Source organism: Hippocampus guttulatus, chromosome 5 (genome assembly GCF_054856545.1).
Source record: "Hippocampus guttulatus isolate MCC_2025c chromosome 5, RoL_Hgut_1.0, whole genome shotgun sequence".
In the NCBI taxonomy this organism is placed as follows: Eukaryota; Metazoa; Chordata; class Actinopteri; order Syngnathiformes; family Syngnathidae; genus Hippocampus; species Hippocampus guttulatus.
The window spans coordinates 9,416,463-9,434,812 of NC_141265.1; the positions used below are offsets into that span (position 1 = coordinate 9,416,463).

The 18,350-nt window shown below is 41.4% G+C and overlaps 1 protein-coding gene across 3 annotated transcripts in view; it reads right to left on the reverse strand.

Moving 5' to 3' along the window:
- Positions 1-203: 203 nt before the first annotated feature.
- The window catches only part of lmx1bb (LIM homeobox transcription factor 1, beta b), a 50,057-nt gene continuing 31,910 nt past the window's right edge, over positions 204-18,350 (reverse strand). Inside the window, exons 4-9 of one of the 3 annotated variants that reach the window (XM_086111455.1) lie at positions 7,027-7,259; positions 4,786-4,964; positions 4,408-4,485; positions 3,984-4,050; positions 2,457-2,615; positions 204-1,423 (exon numbers count right to left, since the gene is read on the reverse strand). In XM_086111455.1, the coding sequence (XP_085967581.1) occupies positions 1,266-1,423; positions 2,457-2,615; positions 3,984-4,050; positions 4,408-4,485; positions 4,786-4,964; positions 7,027-7,259 (874 nt within the window). In that variant the 3' untranslated portion in view covers positions 204-1,265. Of the gene's footprint in view, positions 1,424-2,456; positions 2,619-3,983; positions 4,051-4,407; positions 4,486-4,785; positions 4,965-7,026; positions 7,260-18,350 lie in introns of all 3 variants that reach the window. The other 2 variants (XM_086111454.1, XM_086111456.1) reach the window with 2 other exon arrangements.

Sequence of the window (18,350 nt, forward strand, 5' to 3'; positions counted from 1 at the left end):
TTTCTGTTTACAGTGTCCACATTGTAGCAAAAGGAGTAAAGTTGAACATCAACAAGAGACCTATGTCCCTGTCTGACCTCGAGTACGGTGAAAACGTAACAGCCTGCTGTCTGTTTTCAAATATGAGGTTACCTACTGTACAGCTGTTGAGAAGCATTTGTGCTTCACTAAGCTAGCTGCCTCATTCGGCCAAAATGAATCAACATTTTTCAGACTTGAAGCTGAAGAAATATGATGTTGTTTGCCATCTTATTATTCTTGTCACATCATTTGTTTCAAATCCGGTACAGTACTCTGAATGAGGCCATTTATTCAATATTATCAGGAGAAAGACATTGTTTATTCATCAAACCAGTCAACTTTGGTCAATTAGCAACTTTAACATTTTCAGAATGCACATATGACAATGACAACGAAGAGTGTATGGTCTGTACGAAATAAATAGCACATTGCTCATTTACAGCTTGACTGCGAAAAAGGGTTAATCTTCATATTAAAATGGCACACAAATAGGTTGTGAAACTTGTGAACACACTAATTGCTCCAAAAAAAGTTCTCCTTTTTAAATAAAGCTTTTCATTTTTAATATGTACCTTCAAGAGCCTGTTATAGTTAAATAAATAGAATGCTTTCCATTTTTAACATGCACATCCAATTTGCCGCGGAAAAGTATTTACATTTCACTGATCTGACTAGTCCACCATTTTCTCCGCCTTTTTTTTAAAGTCCTCTAAACGCTTCTTTCTCACCACAAACTCTCAAACATACATAAATGTACAGTCACGCTTGCAGACATGCTGCACCTATTTACTATTAACACAATATCTAGTACCTATTCATAGTGATCAAAATGCTAGCGGTAAACATGGTAAACTATGTAGTGTTAAGAAAAAAAAACCAACCCAAACACCACATCTTAACCGGGATGACTTAGAAAGGTTTTGTTCACAATTGATCATGCACTGTTTGAATTCACGCTGTTATTTGGTTTGAGAGAGTGTCTACTTGTGAACAAGGAAAATAGTAATACAGTATCTCCTGTTGGGGGTAAGCCATCCTAATGAATGGTTTCTAACAATTAACAAGTCTTTTAGTCCCATGATTCTTCACTGTCCTACAAGTGGTTTAGCAATCTTGGACTAAGCGCCCAACGCGAGCGCTTTCTTCTGTCGGATCCGTGCTTGTGTACAAACGCCCGAGTGCCAGGCTTTAGGGAGAGATGCGCAGATTGTTCTGTGCTGTTTTCCGTTGCTTTCTTTGTTGTTTCATGATGCAAAATAGGAGTTTTGCATGGAGTACAGGCGGTCGATTGGGTTCCCCACACGGGCCTGCATGGAGTTGACTTCTGATGATGCCATGAAGCAGTCACTTAGGCTGGTTAAAGACGTGTCGCTGTCTATGTCGTGGAATGCCGAATCGTTACCTGCGTGAAATAAAGTACAAAAATCTGTCACCTTGACGAAGCAGAGTGAAAAAACTGAACTGAACACATCGATGTAATCTTGCGACCTATGGCAGCGCTGGGAAATTATAATTACTAATCGTCACTTGGAGGAATTGTGTTTTTGTGTCATCACAATTGTGAAACCTGTTTCCGCGGAAATCATCAAAGCTCACTTTTTGCTGCCCTCGCTGGGACAATTGTGCTCTGTGAGGCCGCATGTAAACAAGGGGCATCCTCCTAAAAGATCTGGCTAATAGCAACTGTTTACGCCTTTCATAAAACCTCAACATGTTATTTCTCTAAAGGGAATAGTTAACTTTATTACACTCTGGATCTTAATGATAGTGCACAAAATGGGGACAGTGTTTTGAGACATATCTTTTAATGCCTTGCCAATATTGTTCTTTTCCCCAAACCGAAGGAGAGTGATGAGACCGGGGATTTAGGTTCTTACTATCAAGAAGAACTAAATGGAGGCAAATTATAAGGAAGTTATGAACTTGTGGAAATGGTCCCTCTGGGGTTTGTTGAGGACATCACTCCGAAAAGTGTTATTCCAGTAACATCCTGTGGATTAAAACTTGATTGACTGATATTTTCCCCCTCCTCTCATTTGCAGTTTAATGTCTTTGCAAAATCTGTGAGTAGTTGCGCTCACTTCCTGATGTGCTGGCAGACACGACCCCCGCTCTTTGTTTGCATTGCTCTCCATCTCCTCAAAGCGCTCCACGCTGACTGACCACATGTTTTTAACCGCCAAGATCATCAGCAACGGGATGTCTCAAAACTCGGGGGGGGTAGAGATCTTGAAACCACATGATCCACAAAACACAAGCGCGTCTATATGTCCACTCGCGTTATCGCATGTGGGAGGAGAAGGTGCTCTTAGATCAGGTTGCTGTGGTTTGAAAATATGCTCCACGCTGGTGAGCTATGAGATTGATCAAGGGGGGGGGGGGGGGGGGGGGGGGGAGACAAGTAAGCGGGGGTTCGCAAGTGACTGGATGCTCACCATATGGGTTCATGTGGTCCCCGGGCATCTGTGGAGGGGTGAGCCCCTGTTGGAATGGGTCTGTGCTGTAGCCATTCTGATCCATGGAGACCAGCTGCTGCTGTGCCGGAGGCAGAGGTGTGAAGGAGCTCATCATCCCCTCCATTCGATTGGACATTACTTCTGCAACAAAGTGAGCACACGTGAGGGCAAGTTTGCACGGCGTAACAGACAGACTTGTCGATAGGCTTGAACATTAACAATTAATGTATTGATTCAAGATTCATCCCCTTGCAGGCTACACTGAATGAAATGTAGTTCCCATATTTTGTTTTTTACAGCACGGATTGGAGTCCTTTTTTTTATAATGAAATATTTAAATCTGTAAGAGGTTATTTATTTCACAACACCTTTTTTTTTTTTACTGTTGTAAATGTGTATTTTTTGTCTAACCAATATAGTAATATGCATAATATTTTTAAAAAATGTTTAATTTTAACATTTTCCTTTTAACTTCTTAGTATATATACAGTATATACTGTATATATATATATATATGTGTGGTGTGTGTGTGTGTGCGTTTGTGTATGAAAAAATGCAGTTCTTATGAGGGATAGCGACAAGCTCCAAATGCCTAACTAGCTTGCATGCCTTTGTCATATTACCTTGGAAACCTCCTGAAGCGCACTCGGCCACGAACCTATAGCCAGTTTGTTTTGCAAACACTTTTCTAAGCAAAGTGACTGATGAAGACACAGCTCTGCAGGGGCTTCTTCCTACGCAAGTTCAATCCCTTGCCCTAATGAAAGAAATGCCATCTATTCCACAAAGTCTTTGATATTTTGATATATAGCAACATTTCAATTCCTCGGTGATACTTTGTGTGTTTTTGTTCACAGGTTTTATTATCATTATTATTATTATTATTTATTCTGGACATCATTTAACATCATATTTATTTCTTGTGTGAATAAAAGCGAATTGTGAACAGAAAAAAAACATCAGCAGGAAATCATTTCAGATTCAGTGCTTCAATGATATTTTAATGATACTTTTAGTGCTTGTCTTTTATATGCTCATCACGGCTTGATGTTCATGTAAAACACATCCTGCATGTAATATCTCTGTCGTAAGGAGATGATTAAAATGTAAAGTATAAAGGAAAGTATATATTTATATATTTTTTTCTTCATTAGCAAGATTGTCATTTATAGTGTAGTGTGTAAAATGTGTAGTACAGTGTGACTTCAAAATGTCCATTTTTTTAAAATAACAGTAAATATTACAATGGCATAATTATCATGGTCGACCATAATAGTAACACACTATCAGATCCATACTTACACTTATGCACGCTGCTGATTTTTATTTTTTTTAACTATGGAAGAGAAGAATAAACAATACTATATTTTTAAAAGCAAGGTTTGGGGGGAAAAAAAAACAAACCAAGATTCTTGTTGACTCAAAATACAATGTGCGATGTGATAAAAGACAATAAATATGCAGCACTTGAGAAATGAAAGCTCTTGGTGTGCACTCAGTGGCTACCTTGCCCAAGTCTCTGGGAATTCTGTTGTTCTTGTTGTTGCTGCTGTCTTCTGGCCAACTTCTTCATCTAAACAAAAGAGTCCAAGTTGTGAGGAACTCCCAAAGCTAACATGCAATCTTTAATTTAGAAAGGATGCTTCACGCTCTTCACCCTCGCGTGAACTGCCTGAAATCTGTATCGGAGTGCATTTCATTGTCAAGTATCAAAGGATTTTACAAGATAGTCATCGGCCCGAGGGAGGGTGTAGACGTTTAGTGCATCAGTGTGCTAGATTTGCAACTTCAAGTGATATTTCTTTTCTTTTTTGCAGCCGTGAAAGGAATGCAGTGATAACTTTAAAACACATAGTTTGGGTGATTTATTCTCTGGGCTCTTTCTGTAAATTCAAGATGGGAAAGGGCTGTTGAGTATATTTCTTCCCACCTTAGCTCTTTGGTTCTGGAACCACACCTGGACCACCCGAACACTGAGTCCCGTCTCTGCAGCCAACGTCTCCCTCACCTAAAGACAATGATTTTTAGCATCATGAACAACACGTAAACATACACCCTCATGGTGCAGCGTTTGCTTGGTTTTTGAAAGAATGATTCTTTTGATTTGTTGCCGACGGCCACTTGAAAGCTTTTGAGGCAGCGTGTCGTTAGGCGCTTTTCTCCATTTATTACACCAGCTTAAGATTGTTAAAAATGAGACTAAAAATGTACCAATTAGGCCAGAGACGATCAAAATGAATGAAGCTCATCGACACTAACGTCAACGTGATCGAAATCCATCCCCGCATTGAAGCGGCTTGACACATACCTTCCTGCAGGGTTTCGAGGAGACCTCAAAGGAGGCCTTGAAAGCTCGTCTCTGCTGAGTGGTCAAAATGGTCCGTGGTCTTTTGGGTCTCCTGGGATCCTTGCTGTCATCCCCTTTCCCCGGGCCTCCTATGCCTCCTTTCTCAGGCTTGATATCCAGTTCCTCATCGTCACTTTTTTCTGCACAAAGATTTGCATCATCAGTATGTGTTTGAACTAACGACACCCTTTTGTCAGTGACAGTCTACTGATGGATATAACATTGTTCTCCGCTCTTCAAGGAGATTAACACACCACAAATGCAAAATCAAAGGACGCGCATGTGTTTTGAATGTGGTTATCAACTGGTTTCAAAAGAAAACTGTCACATGCATAATTGCACTCGCAGGAGTCCACAGCGTGCGCTTGGAATGCACGGCGAAATATGTACATTTGTCACTGAAGTGGACACCGTGTCACTTCTAATATATTGCCCTCAGCTTAAACTGATTTGGACAAAATCAATCTCTGATAAGAAGACGATGTGAAAGTGTTTACAAAGGCAATGATCAAACATATGGGGAATGCATCTTCTAAAATGAAGGATAAAAAAGAGAACTTAGAGGACTGAATTTAGTGCGATAGTTTTATTGTCAAGAGGAGGATAAAAGGAAAAAAAAATACTACAACATTGTCATGGAGAAAATGGTAATGACAATGTAGCGTTTTGCCATAAAATGTAATCATTTTAAAGCCCACTTTCAGTGGAATGACTCTAACCTAAATACAAGTCAATATTTTTTCAGGAAAGGCACACATGATGTCTTGGTGTCTGGTTCTGATATGTAACTACATTTGTCCACTGCAAATATATATTGTGTCTACCACATACTGAGGTTAACCTCTGTTCATGTCAACATTTTCTCCATCCCGAAATTTGGAGACACGCACAAAAGCCTGCGCGATGCTGTGGGACACGAGCGAACAAGGATGAGGCAGAGCAAATATTCCCACAAGTTGACAAAAGTTGACATAGGCACAGATGTATTTGACAAATTCCCCGCTTTTGTGCATGTTTAAATGTGAGCCAGATGGTAGTGAACAGTGAGACTTGGCAAAATGCCTTATTGTGTGAGGAGGCTATAGGCGAGGAACACTCGAGCCGATAAGAGTGGAGATGCAGGCGTTCTGCAGAAAGGCCCCCAAATCCCTCTGTCACTCACCATGATACAGTGATTTAATTCTTTCCAGCACCACAGCCTGCCCACGCATCGAGAGCGGAGCCGTTATAACAGAGGGGCTTGGCTGAGTCCTGGATCCACTTCCTACTGTATCATAAACTTGTGCTCCCGCTCGAATTAGAAAGCTACCAAAACAAGTCATGTCGGAAGCTTTTACAGCAAGTCATGTCTGCTAAATTGCAGCTGTTTAAGCATAAACCATGGTTTTATTTCTCTCTTTGCAATACGTGCAGGGACCACATCTTTCGGTCCACCTGCGCAATCCAGTATACAAGAGCTACTGAATATTAAAACATTTTTTTTAATTATTATTTTTTTTTTTTTACTTTGCTGTAGAGCTACTAGGATTTTCTCAAATCGTTTGTCGGGGTGTTGATGCGGGACAGGAAAGAATGCATTTGGTGCGACCAGCATTAGGGTGTACTATTTTTGTTTCATTTTAGTTTAGAATTTACTTTATGAATCATGTGAGGGAAGTTTAAATGTCCCAGCAGCAATATTCACACAGCGTGTGTTAAAAAATATATATAGAAAAAGAGAAAAAAAAGAGCTGCACTGAGAATGAATTCAATTAATTAATGATTAAGAATTCAAATGTGCTATGTAGCAAAGGTCAACCAAATTATCGGAAACACCTCTCAGCAGTGCAATTCTACGCCACTTTAAATTATAACCATACCAATTAACATATTGATAAATGACTATTACTGGCCAATCAATGTCAAGGGTCAATAAAATCTCCCCATGCCTACAAAAGTAAACGTAAAATGCTGAACTCTATATATTATCTTGTACTCTATAGTACTAGATGTGTCCCTAATGTTGTGGCCCATGTGTGTGTGTGCGTGTGTGTGTGTGTGTGTGCGTGTGTATCACATGAGAACACAAGTTGGCTTGAGTTCGGACCTCTGAGCTACCACTGCCATGGCACAGCACGCACAAAAGCCAACACCTCGGTGTCATGTGATGATCACACCACGGTGCTGTTCTCACTCTGCTGTGAGAGGGTGCGCAGGGCTCACCTGAGTCTGAGTCATCTGGGCTGACCGAGCTGAGTAAGTCCTTCTCCCTCTCGTAGTCGACCTTGCACAGCAGCTGACCCTCCTTCAGGACAAACTCGTCACCTTTTCTCAGCTGCCGGTCGCACACGCAGCAGCAGAAGCAGTTCAGGTGGTAAACGCACTCCAAAGCTCGCATTACAAACTCTGTTGGGGCAATCTTCTCCATGCACCCGCTGCACTTGGTTGCAAACAACCTAAGAATGAAAAAAAGATTTTTTTTTCCCCTCCGAAATGCTGGTATACAAAATAGTATATACCTCTGTCAAAATGTATATAATATACTGTATATATTTGTTATGACCATACGTAGTTTTAGGAGGATTACACTGGTAATGTATCCATGAAACCATGTATGTAAGGGAGCCACGTAGAGTAAGTCAAGGAAGGTCAATTAAATATTGTTGTAGATCTGGAAAAGTTCAAAGATTTTTTTTTTTTTGTCCACTGAACTTGCTAAAACATTTCTGATTTTAATATTTATGTAATTAAAATGTGTTAAAGATAAATATCGTCACCAATTTTGTTTATAACCTTTAAGGACAGAAGCTTACAGGGTTGGTTCAATGGCCTTAGTATTACATTTCTGCTTTTGGCTGTTGATGGGATGATGTTGCCTTTATCAAGGTGTGATCTTCAAACCTCGGCCACATTCCTCAGTCAGAAAAGGGTTGAGTGCCCACTCCGGGGTGCGGGTGACATCCTGCTCCAGGTGTAGCTCAAAACACTTAAAAAATGCTGGATCGTTTTCCTAACCCACTTGCTGGGTAGCTGTGGAATTTGACCAGATTGGGTTGCTTTTACCCAAGAATGGATTCGTTATTTTGACTTTGCAAATTGGGTTGAAAATCGGATTTGGGTGAGCTGAAGAGCTTAAACTGGTGATTATTTTGGACAGTTTTGTGTAATGAATTTGAAGTGAATTGAATGGATCATTTTTAGAAGATATTATTAGTGGCCCCGTGATAGGCTGGCAACCGGTTCAGGGTGTCTCCCGCCTACTGCCCGAAGACAGCTGGGATAGGCTCCAGCCCCCCACGCGACCCTTGTGAGGATAAAGCGCATCAGAAAATGAATGAATGAATTATTAGTGGCTGGACGGCTCATTGAGTAAAACCGCTGACTTTGGACACAGGTTTTGGGGTTGAAATCTCGGGCAGGGTGGATGGTTCATCCAGTGTAAAAACTGAGCTAAATCTGCGAGTGGCTTGCTGTGGTGATCCCGGACAGGGGAAAGCTGCTTCTTATTCCTCCGTGTTCCTTGAAAATGTTGGTAATAAAATGTTTCATATTTTTTGCCACAACTGATTATTGATTATCTGGTAACCCATTTCATGGTAACTTGAACTCATCAATATGGATAGTTCTGGCCCCTTGTTTGTTCAAAACGTTGCCCCAACATGCTGGGTCAAATCCTCAACCCAATGCGCTGGATATAAATAACCCAGCATTGGCACTGTCCCGTCTGGGCCCTGCACTGGCACATCTATGTCACTCAATTTGGGTGACTTTTGAACCATCAGTGATAACCAGCTCTTGATCACGAGTGAGGGAAAAATAGAATGCCGGGCAACTGGTGCAGCATTGCGGTGATGTATGGATCTGTCATGATGAAGAAGGAGCCAAACTGAAAAGAAAAGCTCTTGTTGTAGCCGATGATATCCGTTCCCACCCTTATCGATGGCTTCATGCTCTGGGGCTGACCAAAACAACAAGATCACGGATACAAGAAGCCGAAATGAGGAGAAATCTTGTGATTCTTACAAAAGAGCTGGACAAAGTGATTGCCCGCGAGACGGTTGGAGGGATGAATCTATAATGTTTTTCATTTCTCGGTGGATTACGCAAAAATCAAGCATATTGTCAATTTTGGGTGAAAACTTCCAAGTCCAGATTTGGTCAACCCTCAATAACTCTCGACTATTGGTCAGTCACCAAGTGGATCTGTTACCTTCACAAATTATTGACTACTTTAAACTGCTGAAAATGTCTTGCTCTGTTTGATGACGCGATGGCTCAACATAAATGCATTTCATTTGGTCGCCTGAAAAATGATGGATTCGGAGACATGCAGAAGATTGCTGTCAATGAAAGTGTTCCAGTTCGGTGCTGATTCAACTTAGTTTTCATTTGGCCTTAGTGGGGGTCTGCGCTTAACTGAGTGTTATTGTGGTCTGTTCTGTAACTTGGCTTAAGATGGGCTTGTGGGTAGTGTGGTCGCTCTACAGGGAAATAATGCTTCAGCACAAAGGATGGTGCGTTGCGTCACTCTGACCAAGAAAATTCATAAGGACGTAATTACCCTGGTAAATGTTAAAAAAGAAAAAAAGAGGCCAAAGAGCAAAGACCCCAGACCTCGAATGACTAAAGATTTTACTACGAGATACAGTGACACGTTTGCGTCATACCCCTCAAAAACATGCATCAGATACCATATCAGGGTCCATGATTCAGTGCTGACTGCTGGGTGTCACATCTTATCTAATAGTCTGACATCATGGCTCTGTGCTGCAACTCTCGCCTTAGTCGTCCAATATCTCCATCTTCTATTGTGGTCAGTCAGCGAGATGTTTGCATTGTTTTATTGGTGACTGTGAGTCATTTAATTTGTACTCGCTTATTCAGAAGAAGCCACATCAAATGAAGCAAGGAGGCAGCGAGCGAGGTTGCTGTTGTCCAGCCGTAAAGCTGGATTTATTAGCGGCTTCTTTGTTTGACCTGGTCAGGAAGACAGCTGGCAGCCGCCTATCTATTTGTGGTGAACATTTATTTCATTGTGCGACGCAGGGAGGCAACGAGAGGACTATTAAACATCATCGACTGTTTCGGGGCAGGGATGAGCGATGGTGATGAATATAGTGTGTAAATATGAGAAGAGGGTTTTGTTATGTTAATTGTGTTCTTGGTGCTGATTGAGTGCTGATAGGGTGTGTGGGTGTGTGCGTGTTTGTCTGTGTTCACACGTGTGCAAGCAGCACCGGGCAGCTGTATGCATGCTGGAAAGAAATGTGGTTTCTATTGTTAGCAAGATGCGGCTCTTTCAAATTGATTGCATCACTTTTGCCCAACGGGACTAGCTCATCACACATCAACAGTTGATGAGTTATTTTACAAGGAAGACCATAAATTATAATTCAAATAATCACCTGCATTTGTCCCAACTCTCAGTTGCAGAGAACTTGTTTTTACGTGATTGACTTTTCAGCTTTCTCACAGCGTCAATCTAGACTCTTTTCAAGGGTTGAAAAATCCTATAATCTGTCCTTTATTACAATAAATTAAGAAGATTATTATTTCACAATGGAAAAATCTCAAGAATAAGACGTGAAAAAAAATGTTGGCAAGTTTCTAAAACAAGCGTGCGTCTTGTTTGAGTGACCTGCCCATTTTCGAATCTTGTCTACTAGATAAAAGAAAAAACAAACAAACAAACAAAGCACAATTTTTAATTTGGAAAAAAAAAAATAATTTAAACAAAGTGTAATCTCTTCCCGATAAAACAGAATATTCAGGGAGTAGTTTCACATTTTTAGAAGGATGAGTGTGTTATATGGTGGGATCAGTGGAAAGAAGTGATGAATCTCTCAGGACAAGTTCCGAGCTGTAATGTTTAGCTAATGATTGGCGGCTTAGGCTAAGAAAGACAGCGCAAAGTTGAGGAAATGACTTGTTAGCGCGGTTTTGATACGTCCAGGATTCTGCATTCAGCTACGGCCGCTCTCTCAAATCTTCCCATCTAGATGAAAACATTCTCATTCAGCCCCTTTTCCTTTCTTCTCTTCCGTGCACCGAGTCTAATCTTGTAAGCCATTATTTTTCTATTTCCCCTCTCTGTCACTTTGCATTATTTTTGCTGCTGTAATTCCTATTCGTCCCTTCTGGAATCTTCCTGTCCTGCTTTGTCCTCGACTCTAATCCGGACTTTCTGCCTGTTTTCAGCCCCTGGTCCCCATTCTCTGCGGGGTTCAGATGGAATAGCCACGCATGACGCCCCTTCTATGGCAACCACACCTCCACAGGAAGGCAACGGCGACTTTTCGGATGGGCAGAGAGGGCCTTTGAGAATCTGGCAGCAGAAGTAAATCCTTCTCTAAGGAACAAGGAGAATTAGCAGGGAGCAGTGGACTAGGGATTTAACCCTACCCCTCTCCTTTGAAAGGCACAGTCAGGCCCACTCCTGCGGCTCGCCACAATCAAACAGAAGAGGAGTGGGGAGGTGGCAGTGGGGAGAGGAGAACACAAACTCCCTGAATGACACAAGCAGTGGATTGTGGAGGAGCCTAATCCCACTTTAATACCTTTCCAAGTTCAGCTGCTAAAGAATGCTCTTTAAAACAACACCGCTGTGTGAGCAGTGAAGGTTGACCAGGGGGAGGCACTCCATTCAACCTCCCCAACATTACCTGATTAGTGGTTTGAGGTCCGGGGCCACTGGGCCAATGTGCCCGCGGGAGGCAGCCGGGAGGACATAAAAAATGATTTCATGCTGACAAGAAGCAGAACTGTGCTAACGTTACAAGAGTCAAAGTCTATACTGGGATGTCCCGCTTCAAAAAGAAGATAGGAGCCCAAAGCAGCCTTTTTAAATGTATGACGATGGCAATTCTTATCAATTCGCTGATTGCTGTCATAACGTATTGGGTTAAATGAATACATGAACAGTAGTTCTGGCAGGACATTTGCTCTGACTCCTCCTAACTCTTCATCAGTATATTGTGCAAGCACCGGGCACCCCGGTGAGGTTAAGAGGCTCACAAAATGGATAAACGGATGGCTGAAATGATGGAAGGATGGATAGATGGATGGATGGATAATTTTGCTGTATATGTTGATGTTACAACAATACATGATATATTTTGGGAAATTTTGGCCCAACACTACGTGGCTACCTTCTTCTAAACTAAAGACAAAGTAGCTACAATTGTATAGATGGAACTCCAATGTAACTGTTGTGACAAGCTTCGATTTTTTTTTTCCCTGACATTGCGTCATATCCAACCTCTACGTGAACCACCGGCTGACCACGTGGACCTGCAGCTGCCTGCTGTGTAACACGACTCCAACTGTCGCGGCTCGGACCACCAGCATTAACAATTCCCATCCCGTATTTCGCTTTCCTTCTCCCACACCTGAGCGCACAGATCAAGGGATGAGCGCCTCCTCTGTGGATCAATGGCTGCATCTCAAGCAGAGACCTGTCAATATTTACCCAGGGCCTCCCCAATGGACTCATAAATGAAAGAAAAAGGGCCTATCTCAGCACATAGCTCGCTCCCGGAGGACTCATCACGTCCTTCTTTTTAATCCTGTGTCCACATACCTGTAATCCCTTGTCTGTTCTTTCTCAATTTATCTGTGATTGGGTTTATCCACTCTGACAGATTATCTCACTGGTGGTAAGGTTTTAGTAAATATAAAAAGACACAGCCAAGAGTTAAAAGTATTATATAGAAGACAAGGCCGACAGGGAGCAGCACTTATTTTGTCTGATGAACACTTCAGGCTGGCCAAGTGCAGCTGAGAGACTTCAGCATCTTCTTCCTCCTTTTTACAGGCACTCTGGAGAACTATGCACTCTCCCTTTGAACAGATTATAGGCAACTTAAAGTGTGACAACATCTTAAGCTCTCACCACATGCTGCCAATGATTTCCCTTCCACAGACATTACATTTAATGCTTCTGCTGCAGTGATAAGCATCGGGAGGACTGGGCAGGATGAAAGAAAGTGAGAAGCATAAAGAAAGAAGGAGGTGGGACGGGGTGGTGCTGAGTTGATCATGCTACATTTAGCAACACGTGCGACACACTCAGATTTTGCTGACCGGTACTCCGAGAAATACCAAAACAGTTTCGGGAACAATACACCCCGGCCTCTTATGTCAGCAAATCTCATCCAAGCCTGAGGGGATGAGGATTATCCCGGCAGCAGCTGTAAACTATTACTTTTAAGATTGTTTTGGCTAGGCAACGCGTGGTCACGCCAATCATGACCGGGTGTGACTGTCAGAAAAAGGTCTCGAGACAGGATGGGTAACACGCAGTCAGTAGTCCCTTATATTTTTATTTTATTTATTTTTCATTCTGCTAAAGCCAAATGTAAGGAGAGTTTAAAGATTATTTTTTGACAACTTTGTTTTTAGGCATCAAAACTAATTTGGTGACTTGAAAAATTGTCTCAAAGTGAATGGACATTTTTTTTTTGTATTACAGTTGTCTGGGAATAGTGTCAGCATGCATGTGTGTCAAGTGTCTGGGCATGCTAAACATGCAAACCACATGATGATTTCAGTCATTATAGGAAGGGCTGTCTGAACGTGTGAATGGGGACTTTTTTTTTCTAATGGAAAGCAACCTTCCAGTTCCCTCCTTAAAGGTGAAAGTCTGCAATAATATGAGGAGTTTCAGTTAAATCAGAAACATTTGATTCCAAGATGGTGGACAATGATAAATCTTTTCAAATGTAAACCTTTTTGTACCTTTGCTGTGTACAGTATATTCAACCCTGCGCCCGTTAAATACCAACCCAAATTATGCTAATACGAGGATATACATTTTTGCAGAGAGAAAGGGAAAGAAGTAGATTTCAAAAGAATGCTGCACTTAACCAAAGTGTTGACATTTACCTAGAATCACGTGCTGATGTCTTTAAGAAAGAAAGAAAGAAAGAGAAAGAACCAGGTGCAACAAACCCGTCCTCATGAATCAATGTCCCCGAAAAAGTGATATGGTCATGCCGTCTGTGTAAACTATCTCAGTGGCTGACCTTGTTTCATATGATCAGCTTTTCTCTTTGGACTACAGATTCATGGAGAGTAATGAAGCCAAATAAAAAGTGCCATCCTACTGCTCCCAAGGGCTAGCTCCAGTCAGCTCTAAAAGCTGCTTAATCACCATCCCATGCTTACAACATTAGCATAATAATGACCTTTAAATTGAGCCTCTTTGTTTTTTAATTAAACTCCCAGCAGGTAAAAGTAAAACACATTAACCAGAGATGTGTACACCGTTAATGGCCCAATGGTGCCTTCTTCATCACACGGCTCTGGCCACGGGGTTCTGCTCGTTCCCCTCCCTGGAGCACGGCACCGGCTGCCTCCGAAGCTCACCGGGGAAGAATGAGAAGACCTGATTGCACTTGGCACGGCCAAGATAATAGCGGAGACGTGTTGGAAGTGTCGCCGCACGTGTCTGCACCTGCCTTACGTCGAAGGGGGAGACAGAAAAGCTGCTCAACGGATCTTAACTGATTCTGTAAAAACACAGGGCTAACGGTTAGTTTGGAGCTAAGTGTTTTCCAGGATCATCTATCCCACAAGTCAGCTGGTGTGAAAATAAACATGGCCGCTTTAATTCTATGGCAGCGTGAGCTCTCAAATCGAGGAATGTGCAGCTCCTGAGACGACATCTCTGTCCGATATCTGTGGCTGGATACTGCACAGCTGCACAAAGAAATCCTAAACCTGAATTCATTATTCAAATGATGTCACTTCGGCGACTGCGCATTTCCGATGACGCAAAGCCCAGCCTAAAACATGCTCACCGCTTGCATTTAACAGGGCTGAATATGGCAAGTGTCTTACGCCTTGCAAGTTGAGCAGGCATACGATAATGTTACACACGAGGCAGTGCAGGGCTCTGAAAGCGGTGCGCTGAGAATTGTCTTGCAGCATCAAGTGAGCGGCTGCTTCTCATTCACATGTATCTGCTAATGAGTCTGAGGGGAAAATGGGATCTCTCTCTTCTTTCTCCCTCTCCCTCTCTGAGGGTGGAAATAATCCTCCTCCCAGCCACACAGGTAGAACAAAGCTGGCAGAGTGAAAGGGACAGTGTACTGGGCAGCGGAGGAGGCTAAGTACACATCTAAATACAAGAGTAAGCAGACAGGCACATAGGATGCTGTTTGGACAGCTGGTGTTCCTGAGTATCAGAAATCACATGAAGCTAATTTTTCCACCACCTTGGAACAAACAGGATTGCAGCAATGGAATTAGAATGACAAAATAATGAATGTCAAGTTTTCTGAAAAAAAAGTGTATCCCTATGCAATAATAATAATAATAATATGTCAACTAAACTACCCATAATAATAACAACAGTAAAATAATAATATGAATATGAATATGCATATGTATAAATACAGGTCAGGATTTTTTTTAGGGGTGGGGGCATTTCTAATATGCATCAGCTAACAATTGAGGTCTCGGCCTGCTTGATGAGCCACTGGGAGCAATTGCAGCTTGCGAAAGAACTGGGAGAGCACAGAGAGTGATGGCTACAATAAGGCTAATGGCCATCACATGTTATAGAGCTCTAACTGACTATAACTGCGCACAGAAACATGGTTCCCCCTTGTGCAACTTTCTGCAAATTCTGCCTTTACAACACAAGAGAGGCACTGATTTATCAGCAACTTTGTTTTGATATTGTAGCTGGCAGTGCTGTTAAAATGGACTGCCTTATATGAGAGGTGTTTAATATTTTGGCCACACCAGGACCTTTAAATACGCATTCTGTTGTACAAAAGCAGCTGCAGAAAGCCCAGTTGTAAAGAAGAGTTATTATCGATTAGACTTTAAGCAGCCGAACAAAATTCAAGGGCGAGATCCATGCATGGAATTGTTTTAGTGTCACGGCCTGATACACAGTATCACTTGTAGTGTCTCGGCTAACGGATTGACATGTCTAAATGACAAGTCATGAATCTTCCAATTTAAACTTAATGAAACAATTAGGATTTTATGTCGAATAATCAAAGCCAACTTTGGTTTATTCGCATTCAGTCTTACTTTCAAGAACAAAAACAAATCGTTCTGTATTGTTTTTTAAAATAAACCTCCCGATTCAGTGCTGGAATGGTTAAAAAACAACATTTGGATTGGAGGGCTTTATAATTACCACTGACCTGGAGGTTCTGTGTATAAGAAATAAAACAAACAGTAATATGAGGTGTTCTAAAGCACAAGTCTACAAATATGCAAAGACAGGGTCTGGTGGAGAGCATCGCGCTTTGGCTTCTTTTCTTCACTCCTAATCTGGGGGTCTACACAATATTAAGACGGCTTTGGAGCCACTTGTGACCCAGCTGTGCACTAATGAAAAATTCCACAGTGCTGCGCAGAGGCCAGTGGAGCTTGACCTCTTTCCACCACGAACCAAGCCATGTCCATCTTGAGGAGTTTACCAGCGCTGGAAGATACTGGATTAATAGATATCAAAGAAGAATGGCAGACAATCTGGGAAAGGCTGTGAAAAGCACCGATGCATTCCCCCCTCTTTTCTTTCATTGCAATCTTGTGTTCTTCTGGCGTATTGGCGAAAAGTAAAGTGTTTGACCAGGTTTTAATGGGCTGAGATGATCTGGAGATCATTGTGCCGGACATGGATTGTACGACGGGGCTCTGTTTACTTAACAGAGATTCAGCCTAAGACCAAAATTAGTTTGAAGAGAGGGAATGTGAGGCAAGAAGGAATTAGATGTTCACAAGATCGGTGTTTGTATGTGTGTGATAGTGCTGCCCTTAATCCTACACAACCGCTTCCACTGTGGAGAAGTGTACTGACTGCTGCAAGGTTAGGCGGTGAGCAGCCACTGCGGAATGGATCCCATGTCCTCACATGAATCAATAAGTCGAATCATGTTGACCTGTAAAGTGAGTGTTTCTCGCACAACACAAAAACATTTTATTTTCATTTGTTTTGTTTTTTAATTTGATGATTTGTGGTTGATTTTTTTTCTTTTTTTATTCTTTACTGTACTGTCTCATTTTCTCAACATTGCGATGTAAAATGTTTTTGTTAGAAAAATGAGTTTTGACTATATAAAAAAAGATTCAAAGGGCGCTAAATGTTTTGATGGTGTCCTGCCTTTTCCTTCCCTAAGGATTTTCATATAATGATAAAATCTTAGCGATAATGTCTCCATTTGGAAATGGTAGCGGAGGGACAATTACACAAAATTACAATGTCAGTAAATTGTTTACTTTAATACTGGAAAAATATTGCAAAATTGTGGCACTTGAGGGGTAAACATAAGCTGTATTTACTGAAAAACAGATGAATTAACTTTCAAAGATACTGTGCCAGCATCAAATTCAGTTCTAAATAATAGACTAAATAATTTAAGCGTCAAAGTAATTTCACCAATCTGGTCAGCCACTGTAAAAGGCATTCTGTTAAAGCCTTGAGGGAATAGAATATATACTGAAAGTTGCATGGTGGAAGCATAGTCTGGAGAAAGTGAAAGAGGGGATCGCAAATGAAAAATAAACAGTTGTAGAAAGACGGGATGCTTTAAAACCCGGGGGTTGGGGATTAACATTCAGATTAGCATTCAATTAATATATTTGAATTTCTGATCAGCAATCCTCTTCAAAGAACAAAATCCCAAGATTAACAGGTGTTATGCAAAAAAGATGTGTTTTTTTTCTTCTTTTTTTGTCAGAATGTTGCTACACTAGCCAAACAAATATGTCTGAAGAACCGACGTGGATGTATGGCTGTAGCCATGCCGACCGAATAGTAGGTTGGAGCCCTGGAGAAGGGTGCAGTGTTGGAATGTGTCAAACAGACAGAGGGGGCACACAGACACACAGACACACACACACACGCACACGCACACACACACACAGAAAAGCAAAACCCGCTGTTTCACAAAAGCGTATCAGCTACATTATTAAGACCACCTACAAGGTCCAGGGGTCTTTGGCTCGAGAAATGATAAGGTTATTCTCCATCATTATGTGTCGTTTTGAATATATGTGCAATCTAATGTGGCTCAATACATGGACTCGATAAAATCCGAAGGTAAGCAAAATATGGACAAGTGCAGTTCGTCAGCTCATCAAACTAAAACTAAGTTCAGAAATATACAGTAAAAAATGTGTTAAACTCATATCTATTTCACCGCATCAACTCAGACTAAGCATTTAATCTTGGCAAATGTAGATTTGTTTTTATCTCATCAAATTGTGCTGGTGACAGTGAGTGTATAATCCTGTAATTTAATAGTCTATTCCAGGGGTGTCAAACTCATTTTTGTCATGGGAAGATTTTAGTTACCGTTTCCCCTGGAGGGCCGTTATGACTGAAACCTTATTAAAAAGTCAATAATAACGGTTTATTCAACTATTGTTTGAATTACTGTAATGAGGGGTTTGGTAACAAAAAAATGCTTACAATATGTCGCTGATTTATTACGTATGAGAATTTTAAATTTTGGTAGAGATTTTAGCAATCATCATGGAAATTGACATGTTTGATTTGCTTTCGCAGGCCACCTAAAATGATG